The 18,969-nt window shown below is 54.7% G+C and overlaps 7 protein-coding genes across 7 annotated transcripts; 3 read left to right on the plus strand and 4 right to left on the minus strand.

Annotated features, from left to right (window-relative positions):
* Nucleotides 1-5: 5 nt before the first annotated feature.
* SODALDRAFT_359606 (hypothetical protein) lies at nucleotides 6-3,132 on the plus strand (the record flags this gene model as incomplete). Its single annotated transcript, XM_028614189.1, has 11 exons — nucleotides 6-111; nucleotides 261-281; nucleotides 368-467; nucleotides 1,467-1,490; nucleotides 1,593-1,685; nucleotides 1,776-1,847; nucleotides 2,060-2,164; nucleotides 2,286-2,480; nucleotides 2,688-2,728; nucleotides 2,844-2,941; nucleotides 3,109-3,132. 11 exons carry the CDS (start codon nucleotides 6-8, stop codon nucleotides 3,130-3,132), a joined length of 879 nt encoding a protein of 292 aa, XP_028466316.1.
* On the minus strand, nucleotides 2,708-5,971 carry SODALDRAFT_311311 (calcium/calmodulin-dependent protein kinase). Its single transcript, XM_028609165.1, has 7 exons — nucleotides 5,565-5,971; nucleotides 5,263-5,362; nucleotides 4,969-5,118; nucleotides 4,521-4,917; nucleotides 4,019-4,431; nucleotides 3,810-3,947; nucleotides 2,708-3,744 (listed from the first exon to the last, which is right to left on the minus strand). The coding sequence occupies exons 1-7, from the start codon at nucleotides 5,660-5,662 to the stop codon at nucleotides 3,181-3,183; spliced, it is 1,860 nt and encodes a 619-aa protein (XP_028466317.1). The 5' UTR covers nucleotides 5,663-5,971; the 3' UTR covers nucleotides 2,708-3,180.
* A 789-nt stretch (nucleotides 5,972-6,760) lies between these two features.
* SODALDRAFT_163957 (snare-like protein) lies at nucleotides 6,761-7,979 on the plus strand. The gene is made up of 3 exons (XM_028606955.1): nucleotides 6,761-7,080; nucleotides 7,191-7,565; nucleotides 7,746-7,979. The coding sequence occupies exons 1-3, from the start codon at nucleotides 7,044-7,046 to the stop codon at nucleotides 7,847-7,849; spliced, it is 516 nt and encodes a 171-aa protein (XP_028466318.1). The 5' UTR covers nucleotides 6,761-7,043; the 3' UTR covers nucleotides 7,850-7,979.
* Nucleotides 7,980-8,477, minus strand: SODALDRAFT_163953 (hypothetical protein). The gene has a single exon (XM_028606954.1). It carries the CDS (start codon nucleotides 8,374-8,376, stop codon nucleotides 8,110-8,112), a length of 267 nt encoding a protein of 88 aa, XP_028466319.1. The 5' UTR covers nucleotides 8,377-8,477; the 3' UTR covers nucleotides 7,980-8,109.
* Nucleotides 8,287-10,862, minus strand: SODALDRAFT_350731 (Peroxin-3). Its single transcript, XM_028613501.1, has 2 exons — nucleotides 9,893-10,862; nucleotides 8,287-9,807 (listed from the first exon to the last, which is right to left on the minus strand). The coding sequence occupies exons 1-2, from the start codon at nucleotides 10,539-10,541 to the stop codon at nucleotides 8,579-8,581; spliced, it is 1,878 nt and encodes a 625-aa protein (XP_028466320.1). The 5' UTR covers nucleotides 10,542-10,862; the 3' UTR covers nucleotides 8,287-8,578.
* Nucleotides 10,863-11,190: 328 nt separating this feature from the next.
* SODALDRAFT_163992 (DUF1649-domain-containing protein) lies at nucleotides 11,191-12,683 on the plus strand. Its single transcript, XM_028606957.1, has 3 exons — nucleotides 11,191-11,414; nucleotides 11,740-12,090; nucleotides 12,169-12,683. Exons 1-3 carry the CDS (start codon nucleotides 11,324-11,326, stop codon nucleotides 12,357-12,359), a joined length of 633 nt encoding a protein of 210 aa, XP_028466321.1. The 5' UTR covers nucleotides 11,191-11,323; the 3' UTR covers nucleotides 12,360-12,683.
* A 994-nt stretch (nucleotides 12,684-13,677) lies between these two features.
* On the minus strand, nucleotides 13,678-16,224 carry SODALDRAFT_163979 (hypothetical protein). Its single transcript, XM_028606956.1, has 3 exons — nucleotides 16,218-16,224; nucleotides 14,145-16,058; nucleotides 13,678-14,005 (listed from the first exon to the last, which is right to left on the minus strand). Exons 2-3 carry the CDS (start codon nucleotides 15,979-15,981, stop codon nucleotides 13,917-13,919), a joined length of 1,926 nt encoding a protein of 641 aa, XP_028466322.1. The 5' UTR covers nucleotides 15,982-16,058; nucleotides 16,218-16,224; the 3' UTR covers nucleotides 13,678-13,916.
* Between the last annotated feature and the right edge of the window lie 2,745 nt (nucleotides 16,225-18,969).

Consider the following 18,969-nt stretch of genomic DNA (forward strand, 5'->3'; position numbering starts at 1 on the left):
TGAGAATGTCAAGTCAACTATGCTTCGGGAGCCTTTGGTGTGTCGACAAAACGCAGCGACAGAGAGCACACGCCAAGGTGGCGAATAGCACTTGTCAGAGACAAATCGAGGGTGTCTCTGCTTGACACGGCATAGGTGAATTGTGTTCTTTGATATCGGGTGAGAAAGTAACTTTGATATGTAAAGACCCTGTCGGTCTGTTACGCCGTGGGAGCTGGTGATGGGGGGCCAGGTGTTATGCCATGTGGGTGATGTCCAAGCTGAAGGCAGGGAAGCTGCGAGTACGTTAATAAGTCCCACGAACCAGCAGGCCGTTAAACTCTGCAAAGGGTTTGCGGTGAACTCTTATTGTGGCGATGACTGACAGTTATTGTCCGGCTTCCGAATAATCGACAATTACTGGTAATTTTCTTCCTTGAACCAGAGAAGCAGAATGATCCTGGCTCGGAGTATGGGTCGGCTATTGTGTGAGGCAAGACCAGACCAGACCAGAGCTCGAGAGGCAAGAGCTATAAGAGGCAGGGAGGAATCGGGAAAATTCAACAATAATGTTGAGCGGGATTTAAGAGAGAATAGACAGGTGTACGGAGTAGATAAGGGGACATAAAAGGGAGATTTTTTTTTTGAAGACCAAAGCTGGTCTGCTAAGGCGTGAGGGGACAAAATGCCCCCAATCCCAAGGGATTACGATGCAAATAGAGTTGAGGCAAAATGTAGGGAGGTGAAATTATATCAAAGTGAAGTTGAGAGGAAGGCCAGGTGGAGGGTTGATTAGAAGTGAACAGAGAAGGACCGGGGGCGAGGGGGTCTGTGTGCCCGGTGCTAAGGTTAAGGTAGTATGGAGCACAGGGCAATGTTAGTAATACTCGGTATGCAACGGCGTATAGGGTAGGTAATAATAAGTACACTCTACACTAGAGGAGGATAAGGGTCCACTGCAAAGTTCACGTCAAGGGTTCCAGGTTGTGGAACAGAAAAGCCACAACTAGGTACAGTGACATTGCAGTGGACTCCAGTGGAGACCGCAGGGTTCTCATGGCTGGATGTCCTTCCTCAAGCTTAGTAATCCATAAACCGACTTCTATCCCGTAAGGTAAGGTAATTACCTTAGCAATGATATGTATCAGTACGTACTCCTCCTCTCTCTCCCGCCTGCAAAGATTCTCGAATTCCAGAACTGACTGTCACTACTCTGCACCTTGGTCAAATTCAAATAATATAAGGTAGACACAGTCATCGTATAATACGTAAGGTACTGCTAAAATTCGTTGAACAAATTTTAGTCTCAGGACAACTTATGCTGGGGCGGCAATAGCGTACCCGTTACTTTCAGGTCCGGGAGGTTCTAGAGGTAACGACCTGTGCACATGTAACCATTATGTAGTGTCAAGAAGGAGGTAGCCTGCCAAGTTTGATGATGACGAATTGCCCAGGGCCGACGCTAATGATTCACACTGTCCAATCAGGCAGCAAACTCCCACAATTTCACAGTGCGTCCCCTGGCAAAAGAGTGATTTGCCAAGAAGATATTTTTTCTAGTCCGCTGCCCAGCCCTGCCAAGAGTGCGGAGGTACTTGCGCATGACTTCAAAGAGGCAAACCATCACCTAATCGGCCATCTGTTTTGACACATCACATCCCACCCGCTCACCTTCAACCATATCATATCACCAAACTCCCGTATTCGTAACCACATCAACCCACACGCATCCCGACATCATCGGTTCCCCAAAGAGAGACTCGACCCCTTTCGAAATTTCCTGCTTCCACGCCAAGGTCTCGGGCCATTTCCAACCAGCTGACGCCCAGCCCGCTACTTCGGGCCGTCTTTATGAGTATTCTCGCTTTGTGATTGCACTGTACACTCTACTCACCTGGCTTCTATCAACTTCGTTTCTCTTGCGTCGTACGATGTAAACAAGTAAACGTGAGTCCGCTAGCCGCTTTCTGACTTTGTTTTTCATACCCGTTATGACTAAATCCTTCTCGGAGTTTGCCCGATTCGCTTAAGGTAAGGTAGTGACTGAGCCTTCGTACTTGGTAGGAACTTTGATATCAAGAGCCGCCGCCTCTCTTCGTGTCTTCGTCACTCAACCTGAATCGACCACCACCACCACCATCACCGCTATTCCTACTTCTTACTCCGTATCCTTCATCCGATCATTGTCCGCCCTCCCCCCTTCGCTAAGAGAGGGAAACGAAAAAGAGAAGACAAACCCCCCCCCCGGTGTCCCAGAGTTTTGGCCTGTGTCAACGGGTAGCAGCATGACTCTTTCACATGCGTAGAGATACGTTGTGTTGGCTAACCTCCATCCCATCGCATCAGTTCATATCAAAAGTCCAAGTCCATGTTCCAGCAAACACTCCAGGAAGACTACCCAGAAACACACACCCTCTAAACGATGAAAGTGCATCCATTCGTACCACCCGTGGACTGAAACCCTCGTGGCAATTTGACCACCTTCCATTGGCCACTGATAGGTGATGCGTCTTATATACCTTATTTGTCTCTCATCACCTGCATCACGACGCAAAGCATGTCGAAATTGCTCATGCATAAAATTGTTTTCACTATATAAAAGATCCGTGAATCACTGCACACCCAAATACTCCCAATCCGCTTGCCTCGTCGTCCAGGGAAAAAGGAACACAGGGAAGTTGGCTTATGCTCATCCCAAACACAAACAGCAAAACTGCATCTGCGCAATCTTTCCCGCTGGAGAAAAACGGTAACCCCTTTAATATTCTGGTTTGTTTGACTTAAACCCCTAGGTCTCGGGCCGGAGAGACACGGCCGCATAGATAAGCGGCCATCTAATTCATGCGGTACCACCCACGATGCAGACTCCCCTATCAGGCCACAGGACAACCCCCTTGCTGGCGTCATTCTTCAACGATGGCTAAATATCAACACGCCCAAAAATACCACCGAGACTTTGATTGTAGGAGTAGCCGGAAAGGAAGAGTGCGGGCGCAAAGACATGAACACGGCATGCATGCTAGGGATCGTTGTGTCTTCATTTCTCATCAAAACCATACTTCCATGCGACCTTCCCCCCCCCGACACTATTACATCCGGGAATCCTCCGACACGCTTTCTCACACACAGCTCTTTCGCGTCGATCGACAATGACAACCCCCCCCACCGTCTCGGGTTCTCGTTCCAGGGACGCGGGCCACGTCATTCACCTACCGTCATGTTCTTCGGCAAACTATCCGCCAGCTTGCCTTCGCCCCTCTGCTGCTGCCCCTCCACGACATCGGAGATGGCCTGGAACGGCTCGCGCTCCTCCACCAACCGGTTGAGGTACAAAGTCGGCCGCCTCGCCCGGCGGGCCATGATGCGTTCGACATCGACCTCGTAGGCGCGGTCGTAGACGTCAAAATCGACGTTTGTGGGGGACTCGGAAACAACGGCATCGACGGGCGGGGCTGGGTTGGCGGCGAAGTCGTCGTTGGCGCCGGTGCCGACGCCTAGGAAGAGGGGTTCCTTTCCTGCCATGAGTTCGGGCGGGGCTCCGGGTTGGTCGCCGTGGCCGTGGCTATGGCCGTCCTTGCTGTGCCGGCTGAGGAACATACGGCGCCGCTCCACGAGGGACTGGATTTCATTGGTCCCGGCCTGCTCTTCGTCGACGCCGGAAGCTTCTTCTTGCCGAGTTCGAGTCTGTAGGTCCCTGGATCGCCTTTTCGGTCCCTCGGTCCTATATCTTGCGAGGATGGCTCGGAACTTCCGAATCGCTTTCATCTGCGGCGCCGATGGTTAAAACGTCAGAATCCTCCTTTGTAGCTCGAGTCGTAAGCAGGACGTACAACGTAGAAGAGATGGTTCATCTTGCGGGTGAAAGCCCGACTTAGCTCCAACTCGTTTGGGGGCTCGACAAGTTGTGCGCAGTTTTCCCCGGCCGGGAGTAAAGGGTCGATGCCGCTCTTCGTCACCCAGGGATGTTCCTAACGAGATGGCGCGTGTCAGCTCCAAAAGCCGTTCCCATGTGGCTAATTCCTTCGCTTCACCAACTCACTCGCAACTCGGCCATCACAATGCGCTTTGCTGGGTCCTTGTCAAGTATCCTGCCGAGGAGATGGACGAACTCGGGGTTCTCATTTTCAGGTATCTCGGGACTGTCGTTCCGGATAGCTTCGTACATCTCCACCACCCCGTAGTGATCAAAGGGTAGGCTTCCGTAGCGTAAGCAGTACAGTGAAACACCCATGGACCAGATGTCGGCGGCTTTGCCCGAGACATCCCCATGCTTGACAACGCACAGTTCGGGGGGTAGGAAGGCGGGCGAGCCGGCCGACTTGGCCGTCATCATCTCGCTGGGTTTTTGAAACATTTCGGATACACCGAAATCGCCAACCTTCAATACATCATCTTCAGTCAGCAGGAGATTGTCGGGCTTGATGTCGCGGTGTATGACGCCTTGGGCATGCACTGGATGTGTATTAGCTGCGGACCGTAGCTTTTACTTTGTACTATCGAAGCGCCGCCTAGAGCCTCAACACGCGAGGAAAACCACTCACAGTACTCAATGCCGAGAATGAGGTCACGGAACCAGCAGCGACAAGACTCCTCGTCGTAAGGCTTGGCGGTCTCGCCGACGCCAACCTTCATGACGACTCCTTTCTTGCACATCTCGAGGACCATCCAGAGGGAGTCCTCTTCGGGGTCGTCGAGGACCTCTATCAACTGGACAAGATTCGGGTGGTTGAGTTTCTTCATGATGGCAATCTCCTCTCTGATGTAGCAGAGCGAGTCGGAGCGGTCCTCGCGGGAGGCGGCTGGCGTGCCGGGAAGACGGTGGGATAGGGGCCCGTTGAGGCCGCCGCCTGGGAAGCCATGGGGACGGCGCGGGCCCTGGCGCATTAAGGTGGAGCGAGCTTGTCTACGTAGACGCATTTTGGAGAACTCTTTCACGGCCTGGAGTACGTTAATCGAGACGGATGGGGAAAAGCATATCGGAGAACCCACGTATTCGGTGCCATACTGGTTGACTGCTAGGTGGACAGCACCGTATGATCCGCGGCCTATCTCCTCTTTGATGATATACTGGTTGATGCGGTGATGATGTGAAGCGTCGTCACCTTCACCGGGATATTCGGTGCGAGCATCAAGGGTTTCCTGGGGGGGGGGCGGGGGGGGAATCATGTTTAGCCATGATTGTGCCCACGATCCCTCGAGACAACACAGCCTCTTGGGCCAGATGCGTCTTGGGAGCGGAGGAAAAGAAAGAGGACAAACAACGAGGATAGTCCATTCACTTACCTTCACTTCACGATGAGCCGAGGGGGTGCGGCGATGGTGGCGTAGGGGGCTGTGGAAGGCCTCGGAAGGGCCAGGGGTTTCCGGTGTACTCGGTTTGTGCCTGCGTTTGGTTCGAACGTTGGAATGGGTTTCGGTAGACGAGCAAAAAAGACGACTTGGAGAAAGGGAAGACGAAGACGGGGCGACTCTATGCAAGAATGCAGACGTAGTAGATGCAGCCCTACCGGCGTCTGTGGCCCGTGGGGCCACCCACCTGCCGTCTTGTCTCCCCTTCTCCTTCACAGACACACGAGTTGACTTACACATGAGGGGTCAACGACGGACGAGAGTCATCGCCATGAAGACCAATGGATATCTCTGGTGATGGCAACAGGGCGGATGTGCCCGAGCCAGTCGCCATGATTGTGAAGTCGGGAGCAGGCAGAAAAACCCGGTGGTTACGATCGCGGGGAGTCGATAAGTCGAAGAAGGGGAAAGAATTGGCGGATGACGACGACGCCAGGCACAGTTGTTAGTTGTTGCTGGTTACTGCGACCAAGGTACGTGGGAGCTCCGTCCTGTTGGTCGAGATCTAAGGCAATATCTGAAGCTCGAGCTCAATAGCATATTCTACCATGGGATATATCGAACGGCGTCCGGGGGAAAGAAGGAAAGAGATAGTCTTTAGACGCGGGGAGGAAATGATGGGTTATGAGGGCGAGGATAAGGATAAGGATTCAGGGTGGTAGGGCTGAGTGAAGTATGGTGTCTTAAGGTAGTGAAGTACCTTACGTTCGAGGTACGGGTGACACCGAAGAGTCGAGGGAAAACCACACCCCACCTTTGTATATATAAGGTACCTTACCTTATGCTGCGGAGTAACTGGCTACCTTAGCGGGTAAGGTAAAATAAACGGAGTACTTCAGCATCTCCGTGCATCTCGGTATCTCCATATCTCGGTGACCTTTTCTTGCCTCGCCTCCGGGTGTTGAATGACATGTCAGCCAACCATGCTCGTTTGAACGGGGAAGACTACGAATAATTATGGTTAAACCTTTCATCAACGGCCTAGATCTCGGGCCTGCGCGCAGTCTCTCTTCCCTTTTCCCGTTTACCTGTGTACCCCGCCAACAGAAACAACACCGAAAACCAAACCCCACCATCCCTCGTGGTCCCACGTCGACAACTCGTACACGTAGTTCAGAAGCAATGTTCTTCTGGAACCCGTGAGCAATATGTATTCTCGCCGAGCTGTTTACCCAACCAACAGCATCCTACCGATTATTTAAATACTACCGGGGCCCCAGATCCCCAGCGTCTGGTCCTTGTCAATCCGCTCGCGTGGACCCAATCCCTAAGGTATGGAAATAGCTGCTCCCACCTGGTTTCAGCTGCAGAGATAATGCACCCCACACTGCACCCTGGCGTGGGCGGAGAAAAGATACCTAGGTACTCTGTAATACGTATAGTCCGTACCGTACAATGCTGTCCCAGACCGAGATCGTGTGAACGCCCGTCCATCGCATCGCGTCGCCGTCTTGCTGTACCGTCCACCCAGTCCACACAAATAATGATTACCACTTATCCGTCGTAATAACCGCTCTACCTCCTTCTACCACCATAGGACACTCCCCACAAATCTCATGATACCACCAAGACCAACGACCCAACGAAAGACCAACCGCCTACAACTCCCCTGAGCTCCTCGAGACTCCCTCCACCGCCGCCTCGTTCGCCGGCGCTCCTCTTTGACCCTTCTCTCCCCCCCTCCCTCTCTCCGCCGCCGACGACCAACCGCCACCATGCCCGTCTACTCTTTCTTCATCTTCGACCGCCACAGTTCGTCGCCAACCCAGCATCACCACTCCTCTTTTCAAAAACCCAAGCCCGCTTCGGAGAAACGAAACGAAACGAAACGAAACAAAACAGAAAGCTAACCCCCCTCACAGCAGAATGCATCTACAGCAAGCACTGGCTCCCGCCGCCCCCAGACCGACCCCTCCCCCCCTCCTCCTTCGGGGCCCAACAACAACAACAACCGCCGGTCCCGTCCTCCCAACCCACGCACCCACCGAGCGCCGCAGCGGCCACGTCCGCCGCGAACGACGCGAAACTCACCTTCGGCGCCGTCTTCTCCCTCCGCAACATGGTCCGCAAGCTCGGCGGCGACGACGACGCCTTCATCTCCTACCGCACCGCCTCCTACAAGCTGCACTACTACGAGACCCCCGCCAACCTCCGCTTCGTCATGCTCACCGACACCGCCTCCCTCAGCATGCGCAACGTCATGCATCAGATTTACATCAATCTTTGGGTTGAGTATGGTGAGTTTCACGTTGCCCGAAAGAAGGGAACCCCCCCCCCCCTTAGAATCCCCCCCAGGTTTCTCCATGGGATCACAAGTGGAGGACGGAGCAATCTGAACGAATCCACTCGAAACGGACACGAGGCAAGCAGTGAGCGATTTCCCCAACGCAAAATGCTGACCGATTTCCGGTTCCTAGTTGTCAAGAATCCCCTCGCGCCAGTGGAACACAAAGGCGGCGCCGGCGTGCGGAACGAGCTCTTCGAATTGGGTCTCGATCAGTTTATACGCGGCCTGATGTGAAGCACCCACGCATCCCACCCCGGCGTACAAGACGTAAAAGGCTTCCCCAGGTCGAAATATGCGGAGGCTGCTCTCTCAACGTCCAGACAGTGGCGGACTTGAACTCCGAGAAAAAAGAAAAAAAGGAAAAAAAGAAGGGAAAAAAATAGACCGACTAATATGTCGCCGAGTACCACGAACCTCGGGCCGGCCTGCTGAGATGCCCTTTGGAAGTAAGGGACTGGCGCCCGGATCGGCGAGTTAGGGGCTCTTAGCCGGCCTCAAGATGGATAGACGCTGTCACATCCCCTGACAGAAAGACTGCAGCGCCCTGTCGCGCTGTGTTGGGCGCAAAAAGGCAAAAGACAAGAGAGCCTCCCAGGCAGGAGGCAACGAAGATCTTGATAGAATAATGGCATGGCATAACTCGGGGAGGCCAAGATGAGGGGTTCGTGGAAGATAATCGTCCGCCAACATGGCGGCCATGAGGCGCTTAATTGATAAGGAATAAATGAAAGAAGAGAAGCAAGCGTTTCCCACCTCGTCATAAGGGCGTATCGTCAGTGCATCAGCCTTCCTAGTAGTAGTACAAAGGACGCTGAAAAGCGCCAAGTTCCAGCCTAACCGCCCCTCGAGTTCATATATGTAAGGTATATATATATATATATGCGTGTATGTTTTTTTATGTAGTCCCCCCTAGGTAAATCGGTCAACTTCGCTCGCCGTCCATAAAGTGGCGTTTATCCCCTTCTATTTCGTCTCCAATGCCCTCCCCCACGCACTCTCGAAATTTTGACTATCCACAACGACGATACTCTCTTCCCCCAAACCACCCGCCACTCCCCCGGATGCCTGCACCTCGCCAGCGGCCCTCAAGCTCACAACCGCCTCGCCGGCCCTCACGTCCGCGCGGCTCCCGCTCCCCGCGAGCGCTCCCTCCTCGTTCATCACCTCGTTCTCCCAGTTGCTCGAGTACACCACAGCGGCGAAGCTCTCGAGGTCAGGCACCCGCTCCATCTCGCTCAGGTACTCATTGGGCATGCCGTTGCCGATGAGGTGGGCCTGGCGCGTCAGGACGGAGAGGATCCGGGGTAGCTGCACGGCCTTGGTTGTCCGCAGGTGCGACGCCTCTTCGGCCTCTTCGGCCTCTTCGGTCTCTTCGGGCGGCAGGATGGTGCCCAGCGGCGCACCCCCGACGAGGATGTCGTCCGTGGAGCGAAGATGGTCCGATGGCCGTGGCGCCGCGTCGGTATCCCCTTGTGGTGGGATTTCGAAAGCCAGGGTAGCCACTCTGTTGTCGACGAGCTCGGAGAATGCCGTGTCGAGGAGGAGGGTCAGAACGTGAGCAAAAGCGGGCGACTCGACGAGATCCGCGGTTTCGTCCAGCAGCCGTCTTAGTGACACGGGGGACCCCTGCTGCGGTTGCGGCGGAGACTGTGCTGAGGCTGAGGCCGAGCCCGAACCCAAGTCGACGGTGCTCCCTTCGACAGCTTCCTCTAGGATGCCGGAGGCGCGGATGACCTCGTCTTCGTCGGCGGGAGAGGGGAGCAGGTAGCCGAGCCAGGCGGGGTTGCGGCGGCGGGCGTCCGGAGTGGCACCCTCGACGCGGCGACGCACTTCGAGGGTCAGCTCGGCGAAGCGTTGGAAGGTCAACAAGTCGCGGGGGCTGAGCTCGCCGAAGACGGCACGGACGGCCCCCTCGACCTTGTCGCGCAGGTCGCTCCAGCCGCGGTTGAGAAGCCACCAGCTGAAGGCGAGGTACTTGCGGTTCGTCTCGAAGTCGTTGCCGTAAGCGTGGACGGGGTTGTCATCGTCGTTGTTCTCAAGGCTGATGGGACCGGATGGAGCGCCGGCGCCACCAGCGGCGAGGGAGATAACGCTGGAGAGGTAGCTGCGGCGGCCGAGAAGGTTGAGTTGAATGCGGGTGAGCATGGTAAGGAGCGCAAGGGTATAGATCAGAGTGAAGGAGCGGGTGACGGCTGCGGGTCCCCAGTCGTATCAGCATACAAGCAGGGGAGAGAAAGGGGAAGACAAGATGCCAAACTAGCGGATGATTTGACTTACAGCTGATAATCAAGTCATGCCATAATTGCCTCTTGGTCTTTCTAGGCTTTTGTGGGAGTTGTTGTTGTTGTTGTTGTTGTTGTTGTTGTTGTTGTTGTTTTTGTTGTTGCTGCTCCTGCTGCTGCTCCTGCTGCTGCGGCTTCTGTACGTCCGTCGCCCTTCCATCTTGCGACCCCTCCTCCTGCTTCACAGGAGGCAGAGAGACCTGACTGGCATGAACACCGCTCTCGCTCAGCACAGTGCTGGCAGCCAGACTGTTCCTCGCGCCGTCGTCTTCAGTGAGGTTTGTATCAGCAATGCTCGGCGCACTTGGGCTCCCCGTGCCAGTGGCAGGACCTTTGTTGGCGCTGCTATGTGCTTTCATAGACTGGATTTCGTACGTGATGGCCTCGGTGTTGAGGGCCTCGAGGATGGCGGCGGTGGTGGAGGGGAGGAGGGCGAGGACGGTGAAGGTGCAGTCCTCCTGGTTCTGCTGGAAACGCCGGCGTAGGTTCTCCTTCGCGATGCGGTCACTGCTCATGCGCTCGCGGGCATCGTTGAGGCGGGTGAGAACATATTGGGTAGCAACGTAACCGGCACCGATGATACCGGCACCGATGGCGAGGGGTGTCCGGTTGCGCTGGAACCAGCGGCGCGTGGCCGCAAACATGACCGCGGCTGGTGCGGTTATTGTTCGTGAGCTCGAAGCTCACACCGACCAGAGGTCTATATCGCGAGGAACTTGTCGGCGTCGACGATCGTTTTGGTCGACAGTCCGTCGTGTGTGTGTGTGTGTGTGTGTGTGTGTGTGTGTGTGTGCAGCTGTAGCTATCCGGTTAGATGGGCAAAATTCAGTCTCTACCCTTATCTGCTTAATGAATCGTCGACTTGGTGACGTCGCTAACACCCGTCCTCTGCTCTGTCGATCCACGATTCAAGGTGTGGTGATGATTTGTTTGGGGAAAGCTGTGTAGCAGTGTGGGTGAGTCTTGTACCGCGTATGTACGTGTAAGGTACGAAGTGACTGCTGCATTGACACCTGGAGTACCGTCTCTTTACCTTACCCGCCCGCAGCTTCCGGTCTTACCTCGGTCCAGCCACATCTAACAGCCGTTGCGTCCACCCGTGCCTGTCTTGTGGCTTCCACCTAAGGTACTCTGTACAAGCCATCCTTTCGTACCGGTAACTCACTGACCTCATTTGACCCCGCTTATCCGTCCTCCGTACGGTTCCCTCGTGGTGCCTCTTCCACCGAGCCTGCCCGCCCCAGGAATGTGCTGAGCCCCTCAGGACCCCTCACCTGATGCACTCACGCCCGCAGTCCATCTAGGGCAGCTCCATCCAAGGTACCTTCTGCTTTCAACGAGCAGAACCCTCCCTCCCTCACTTTGTCGCACGCCATCCTCGCCGTACCGACATGCCTCCACCGTCCAACACCACAAGCATTCGACAATGCGACACGACATGATGGAACAACGCAGTCCTCCCGAATTCATCCTCGATGCCTTCGCCGACCCGGCCTCCGTCCGCGACGTCGTCAAAGGTACGTCCGCTTTTCGTTGCGGTTCGTTTCGTGTCGTTTTCCCTCCCCCAGCTCCGTCGAATATCCCTCGCGAAAGAACAGCGAGTCTGCACATCTCAACCCCGCCAAACGTCATCACGAGCTTTTTGTCGATCGAGGTTCACCACCAGACCCCTTCCCATTGCAGCAGCACACATTAGGCACTCACGCAAAGCAACACACGAATACCCAGACAAATGCGCTTCTCTTCCTTATGACGCAAACTTCCAAAAATCATGAAAACGTGTGAAAAGACGGAAGAAAAGAAACAGAACACATAGCTAACCAAAAGAAACCCCCAAAAAAGGCATCCTCCACACCATCTTCTTCCACCGCTACTTCCCCGCCCTGACCCCGCGCACCCGTCCCGTCCTGGACCTCACCCTCCCCTTCGTCGACGACGTCGAGCTCGAAACCATGATCGAGCAACGCACCACCGCCCTAGCCCGCCAACTCGAGTCCCCCGAACACCAATCCACCACCCCGCCGCGCCCCGGCTCCAGCGGCAGCGGCGGGGGCGGCGGCCGCGGCCAGGTCACCGTCCAATTCTTCGAGAAGAAGCGCCGCAAGGCCTGGCTCGTCGCCCGCGGCGACGACGAGGTCTGCTGGGAGAACTGGACCGTGCGGGTCACCGTCGCCGAGCCCCGGACCGAGAGCGGTAGGTTGTCGTCCCTCCTCTCCTCTCCTTCCCCCTCCCAACCAACGGCTGCTGACGACACGACACACCGCACAACAGAACGAGCCAAAGTCCGCAGGGCAATGGAACAGACCCTCCTCACCACCGTCATGAAGATCGTCACCTACGCCAACGCGCACAAGGACCACATCCCTCCCATCACCGCCCAGGGCTCGAACCCGTTCCCCTACCAGATCAGCCTGAATCACAAGGAGAACACGGGGTGGGCGACACGGATAGGTATATACTGACGATACAACGAACGCCATTGCATCTGTTCCACGACGGGCCTTTTTCTTTCGATAGACGAACGGACTAGCGAACTCGAAGCGGGCGACCTTTTTTTCCATGATTCATCCAAGCGGCCAATTTGGGGGGAGGGTTTTTGTTTTTTAGAAGAAGAGAGTATTCGGGGATTGGGAGGCGAGGGGATGATTACGCTGTGCTTTTCTGAGGGTTCTGACTGCGGCGTTGGGTGCGCTTGTTCAAGTCGAGTTTTGGTCTGAAAGCAGGGCTGAGGGTCCTGCGCCTTGTGTCTTTGTCTGGTTTGGGATCTCCTCATAGACCTCTCATTACCCTCACATCCCTCAAATACATGAAGATACCCACTCGAAGCCATTCTTATATTGCCCATTTCTCTGAATGACAGGTCCGGTGACACCAGGGACGGAGCGCAGATATCAGTCCAAAGACGTGCAAGTCAAGTATATATAGAGCAACAGCAAAATGCTTTACTTTTCTTGTTCAGTCTACCCACCAGCCACGAGCCAAAATGATGCGATGCATCAAGTAAGCTATGAAGAGAGAAAAGGCTGCAGATAGCCTGGATGGCTGCACATCCAAGCAATCAGACCCCCTAGAACCTGGTCTTTTGGGGGAGAAGGGGAGCGATGAAAGTCTATGCGCGGGAAATCCAGCATCGCCCATGAGACCCATAAACTCCTAGTACCAAACCAAACAAAAGGCCAAAAACGACAAGCAAAAACGGAAAAGGTACCGTGACTCGGACCATCATGCTGTAATAAAGACAGTAAGTACCGTACGCGCCCGACCCCTGAGCGGGAGCACGATAGTGTGTACGTAGAGTTGTCCTGAATCTCGCCGTTCCCATCGTCCCGAATTTCCCTAAAACCCTGACCCCCCGCTTGAGCATTCGGTCATTATCATCAGACAAGGAAATGCATAAGGAAACACCCAAAACAGAAAGAAAAAAAAAATTGACGCTATAGCGAGGCAAGACCGCGACGCCACGCGAGTCCAACGCTTCTTCTCTCGTCTCTGCACGCCGCTCAGCTATGCCCATCACACACACATGCAGCCGCTTCGTCATTTTCCCGATCAGGTGTCGGAAACAACACTCAAGACAAGTTGGGTATCTCTTTTCGTAACGTCATAAGTAATGCCAGCGCGCTTATGCCATCAGAAAATACACCAAGTTGGTTCTTTTTTCATCGCTCGCTCGCTGTCCAAGGAGAAGAGAAAAAGAGCGCTTCAGAACCGGGTGCTGTGACTTCGACCCATGGGCCCCTTCTGCTTCTTCTTAGAGGCCTGCGAGCCTGAGCCGATCTTCTCGAACCCCTGACAGATGTCCAGGGGCAAGTTCTCGGCATCCTCGCCCAACAGCTCTGGGCCGTCGAACATGTTGGCGAAGAGATTCCCGGTAGGCAAATCATATGACGCGGGGTTCATATTCGTAGGTGAGGGCACCTTAGACGGCGAGTCGATACCCAAGACCTTGCTTGGCGAGTCCAGCCCGCTGAACACCTTGCTTGGAGTCTCCCATGTGATGTGTGACGGGGTGGGGAGTTTCAACGCAGGCGTAGATGTGATGCCGAGATTGCCGTTGCCGTTGTTGTTGTTGTTGTTGTTGTTGCCGGCGTTACTATTGTTGTTGCCTGTCGAACCGCCGCCATCTGCCGGCCCGAAAACCCACGGGGACCGATCCACACGGTGACGTCTCGCCGACTTCTTGCACGGAGATTCGTACGCTTGTGCGCCGGCGCCGAAAAAAGACTCGTCCATGTCTTGCCAATTATCGAACCCCCCGAAGCTCATGTTATTGTTCAAGTCATATACAGACGTGTCCAGGTTGAAGGCAGGGCTCCATGGCGTGCCTTCCTCGGATATGCCGGTCATCTTGCGAAGAGGAGACTGGAGCATGGCGCGAACCTGATCGCGATGGATCTGTAGATTCGTGTTGGGGGAGGCCGAAGGAGGCGGATTCTGAGGAACCTTCAACTTCATGGCCGGCGTCAAGGGCGGGAGCATCGGCCGCTCTGTGTTACGGAAGGGGGACGACGACGGCGGTGGAAGGGCGTTGTAGGAGCGGCTTTTGCTTGGGCTCTCGTGTGAGGACGCCCGAAGACGGGCGATCTCCAATTCTGCCCGGCCGTCGGGACCCCTTCGGCTTCTCTTAGACCGAGGCCGATCGGCCTCCGAAGTCAGAATGGAGCCCCGTTGGTTCGGTCTCGTGACAGAAGACTCGAGCGAAGAAATATAGCCACTGTCGTCCATCGAGGCAAACCTGCGCTTGTGAGAGCGGTTAATGGACGAGGTCGCCGGGCCACGGGAGGCGGGAGGCGGGGTGTGGCTCCGAGGCGCGATATGGCGAGGTATAGGCGGCGAGGAGTGGATGGCGGCGGGGAGAGGCGAGTGGAGGGAAGGGCCGTCGGGGTCAAGCAGCCTGCCGGCGCCAGCATCCTCGGGAGGGTCGGATATCGGTATGGTGGCGTCGGAGGAAACTTCGGCGGGTATGGTGGCTTGCGAGGTGGGAAGCTGAGGTAGGGGAGCTTGTGCCGTGGCGGCGGGCGGAGGCGGAGGAAGTGTCGGCTCGAAAACGGTTGCGGACTTGGGGCCGGACGGTTCGATCGAGGTGGACATGACGGGGAGGTTTTCGGACGTTGATGTGGGCTTCCGCGGGAGCTTCTGGTTCATGAACTGCTGCTCCATGTCCTTTTGGATAGTCCAGTAGTTGCCCTTTCCGGGATCGTCCTTCGGCCGCTCTACCTTGAGAAAGGCCTTGTGGAGGCTCAGGTTGTGACGGATGCTGTTCTGCCATCCGGCGTCATCGGCCTTGTAGAAGCTAAATGTATCGGAGATCCACTTGTAGATCTGAGCGAGAGTTAGGCGTCGGTTGGGGGAGCGCAAAATAGCCATGCCAATCAACTGTGCATAGCTAAGATTAGGCTTGGTACCGTCGTCGACAGCCGGAGGGAACCAGTCCTGTGGGGGGATGACGGGCTCGTTCGTCTTTGACTTTTTCGCCGGTCTCGCCTGCTTGATAGGAGCAGCTTCCATCAGGGTCCTTTTCCCGGGACCCTTCTGTTGCTGTGGCTGCTGCTGCTGCTGTTGTTGTTGTTGTTGTTGTTGTTGTGGCGGCGGCGGCGCCGGCATGTAGCAGTTGCTGAAAGTCATGATCGGCGGCTGCTGAAGGAAGAAGTGCGGCTCAAGGTTTTCTTTGCCGAAAGCCGGTGCTGGTGCTGCTGGGTCGGCCACAGGCTTCTGAGAGACTGTCTTGAACTTGGACAAGAAAGGTTTCTTCTGGAGCGAATCGGTGTTGCTGCCTTTGGTTGGCGGAGGTGCCATTGTGACCGCGTCGAGCTTGTTATTCTGTGCGGGCGGGAGAGGAGTACGTGGGGAGGACTTTCGGGAAACAGATTTGACGGGAGATTGTGCTGCTGCTGACGACAAGTCTGAGGGGGGGTTGAGGACGACATTGCTGTTGGAAGAACCGAGGGGTCGCTTCGTAGGTCTTGTTACGGGGGGCATGGGTGCGTGGCTCATCATGGGCGTAGTAGTAGAATCGTCAAAGCAATCGTCCTTAAATATGTGAAATGGCTCCTGAGACTTGGGAAGACGCGTTGGGTTGGCCATCTCGGCCGCGCTCGAAAGGGGTTTGTTGGGGGGGTGTATTTGATGAACTATCCGTCAGACTCTATCGCAATGATGAACTGGCACGACACGCGTTAGCTGGGAGGCGAGAAGCAAGCAGCAAGTATAAGTAGTTAGGACGTCCGATGTTGAGAATTGTGAAATGGGATGGACGGGGAAATTCGAGATGAATTCAAAGGGGGAATGGGATCGAGATGGAAAAAGAGAGAAAGGCTCACATAAGGTAGGTTGAGATCTGGCCCGTAAAATGATAGGTGGGCCGCAAAAAGCAAGGGCCCTTTCCGGGTCATGAATGGTGCCTGACTTTTGTCTATACTTTCGACTCGGATTCACGATGCGTCGTCTTGGCCAGGCGATGGACTTTCACGGCTTTGACGCGTATCGGCAAAACGATGGTAAAATGCGACGTCGAGGATAGGCGACACGACAGGGTAGAACGGCCAAAATTCAATAGCAATTGCACGGCCGTGTGTTGTTTTATGTGATGAATATGAATTCGTACAATACAATACCAAGCGAGGATAGGGTCGAGATTGTGGATAGGAAACGCGAAGGAGGTAACGAGTGAAGGTGGTGAAGAGGACAGTGGAGCTGGAAGAAGGTTGCAGGAAGGAGGTTCTAGGCAGGAGGGTAGGGGATGGGACAGCCTTAATGGAGAAGTCGCAACAAAGTTGCAAAGTTGAACGCGGTGGGAGGAGGCGGCAGCGCCTACAAGAATGCTTTCTACGTGTACCTACGTACCTAGGCTCCCCCCCACCCCTGTCGCGAAAGCGACAAATATCAGTCACCCTTCCTTCCCTCCCTTGGAACCTGGGCTGGTCTCGGGTTTACTGGTCATTGGGCTCCACTCCTTTTCGTCCTTTGGGTTTTTCACTGGCTCGCGCTGGTCATGTACCCACTCCCACACATCTAAAGATCCCGGCACCTCCAAGTTACTGGCCTGCAGGACCAAGAGGAAAGGATTGGATGAGGCAGCTGCGGGCTGACACTAATAATAATAAGAGTGACTTGAGAATACCCTTCGTATCGGCATCCGTACTTGTATGGATATCCGTATGACTTTTGCAACATAAGTACCAAATACACAAGGTAGGGGATAGACACGGCGGTCACTGGACAGGACAGTCCTCGGCCTCGATGCAGGGGTTAATTACGTATAGTTTGGGAAGAAAAGATGGTCGATTTTGAAGAGACGGCCCTATAAGGGCTGGCACGGTCCCGCTACGAACAAGAATGCACGAGTCCCAGAGCCGGACGAGACAGGTGACCGGGCCTTGAGAACTGGTGCGACCTAAGGTGTGGTCTGGAAACATGCTCTTCTGTACCGCGTAGCGTACCTTTTAGTTCGGCAAGTTCTCGACAGACAAAAGAATAACGTTCATCGGTCTGAGTGGGTGGGGGTCTACGAACGGGCATTGGATACGGCCAACTTACTTACGGCTTCTTCATGCACGTCCAAATCCAGGATTCACTCACTATACGTTGTACGCCGGTTGGTTGGGGCTGACCAGTCGGCCTAAAGGTTCACCTAAAAAATCGTACAGAGTTTGAAATAAGGGAGGGGAGACTCCCTTGCTGGAAGCCGACCGGACCTGGTTGGCCTCGCTGGTCTTGGATCAAGTCGAGCTCTGATTGTACACTACAAATGGAAATAGGACGGGCGTTCTCGACGTCGATTGACTGATATGCTTACTCCGCCTCAAAACGACAAAGACGATTGAATGTGTGACGCGAGTAAATTTACTCTGTTACTCTGTAACTCTGTACGTGATGCGAACTTTTGAGCGGGGGTTTTTTTTTTTTTTTTGGTTGTACGACGCATGTGCGAAGCCATTGAGAAGCATTTTAAGGTTGTACAGATGCGATAGGGCGCGATAGGGTGTTCCGGAGCAGACTTGAAGAATCGAGGAGAGGACGATGCTGGATGCCTGTTCAGAAGAGCACCAACGCAAAAGTTGCGTTGCGCTACGGGAACAAGCGATCTGCGGTCAATGAATCTATGAGGATAGGGATGATCTCAGACTCTTAGTGGTTTTTGGCCTGGTTGGAGTGTCCGGACGGAGGGAGAATGGAGAGCCGTTCAATGCCAAACGGACGCGCGCCAAACACGTCCGCATCCGGGTCCGCGCAAGGGAGTGGGAGCCCAAGCGATAGGGTGGTCGATCTCCTGGAATTATGCCAATTGTGCAACAAAGAAGCTAAGCCAAAAAGGGAGGAGTGAGAGAATGCAAGCGGCCGAAGACGGAGCAATGCAAGTCGAGTTCTTGGCGAGGGAAGGGAAAGAAGGGAACGGACGGACGGGGCCAGACGGAGGAGACCCAAAAAGCAAGTAATTAATTACAACGTAAAAGGCAAGACTGCCTGAGTATTACCGGTATTATATTATTACGGAGTCATTGCTTCGTAAAATACGTTGTACGGGCGGGTGTGACGTGAGACTCCGGACAAAGTGCGGACGGAGGGAGTGCGAGGTCTTGGAAACCGGCCAGCTCTGTGACGCGTCACGCGTTGGACGTGTCATGGTTGTTTACTCCGCTGGCCAATCAGACTCCGTTCGTTCCTTGTGCCTGACGTGACGACATTGGCGGGTTTACCAATCAACTCGAAACTTCACTAAGGTATTGGAGCTTACCTAATTCGTCTTTTGACCTTATACGGATAGAGTAATTATCCCGTACCTGTATCTTGTCCCATGTCCCCAAGATGAAGATGGGACAAGCAACAGCAGGCATCCTTCCCAACTGCTCGTTCCCTGGTATTGATACCGCCAACTCTTAGGCATCCGCTCACTGTTCTTCCCTCTCACTCTCTCCTTGTCCAGGAATGCAGCCAGACTGGGAAGGCATGGAGAAAGTTCTTCGACGGCCTTTCCACAATGGCAAGGCCGGTCTTACAAGCAGCCCAAGGCTTCCCAACTCGGCTGATGCCCCGGACTTTTACAACCTATGACGACACGGTATGGACGGGCTC

The sequence above is a fragment of the Sodiomyces alkalinus genome, assembly GCF_003711515.1.
Source record: "Sodiomyces alkalinus F11 unplaced genomic scaffold SODALscaffold_5, whole genome shotgun sequence".
In the NCBI taxonomy this organism is placed as follows: domain Eukaryota; kingdom Fungi; phylum Ascomycota; class Sordariomycetes; order Glomerellales; family Plectosphaerellaceae; genus Sodiomyces; species Sodiomyces alkalinus.

Coding starts and splice junctions, on each gene's coding strand:
- SODALDRAFT_311311 (XM_028609165.1), bottom strand. CDS start 5,662: ATGGCGACTGGCTCGGGCACATCCGCCCTGTTGCCATCACCAGAGATA. Junction 4,432..4,520: donor CATTCTCGGCATTGAGTACT/GTGAGTGGTTTT, acceptor ATACACATCCAG/TGCATGCCCAAGGCGTCATA. Junction 3,948..4,018: donor TTGTGATGGCCGAGTTGCGA/GTGAGTTGGTGA, acceptor CCATCTCGTTAG/GAACATCCCTGGGTGACGAA.
- SODALDRAFT_163957 (XM_028606955.1), top strand. CDS start 7,044: ATGCCCGTCTACTCTTTCTTCATCTTCGACCGCCACA. Junction 7,081..7,190: donor CTTCATCTTCGACCGCCACA/GTTCGTCGCCAA, acceptor CCCCCCTCACAG/CAGAATGCATCTACAGCAAG. Junction 7,566..7,745: donor CAATCTTTGGGTTGAGTATG/GTGAGTTTCACG, acceptor TCCGGTTCCTAG/TTGTCAAGAATCCCCTCGCG.
- SODALDRAFT_163953 (XM_028606954.1), bottom strand. CDS start 8,376: ATGACGAGGTGGGAAACGCTTGCTTCTCTTCTTTCATTTATTCCTTAT.
- SODALDRAFT_350731 (XM_028613501.1), bottom strand. CDS start 10,541: ATGTTTGCGGCCACGCGCCGCTGGTTCCAGCGCAACCGGACACCCCTC. Junction 9,808..9,892: donor GCATGACTTGATTATCAGCT/GTAAGTCAAATC, acceptor GGGGACCCGCAG/CCGTCACCCGCTCCTTCACT.
- SODALDRAFT_163992 (XM_028606957.1), top strand. CDS start 11,324: ATGCGACACGACATGATGGAACAACGCAGTCCTCCCGAATTCATCCTC. Junction 11,415..11,739: donor CGTCCGCGACGTCGTCAAAG/GTACGTCCGCTT, acceptor CCCCCAAAAAAG/GCATCCTCCACACCATCTTC. Junction 12,091..12,168: donor CGAGCCCCGGACCGAGAGCG/GTAGGTTGTCGT, acceptor ACCGCACAACAG/AACGAGCCAAAGTCCGCAGG.
- SODALDRAFT_163979 (XM_028606956.1), bottom strand. CDS start 15,981: ATGGCCAACCCAACGCGTCTTCCCAAGTCTCAGGAGCCATTTCACATA. Junction 14,006..14,144: donor CATGAGCTTCGGGGGGTTCG/ATAATTGGCAAG, acceptor CGGCGGTTCGAC/AGGCAACAACAATAGTAACG.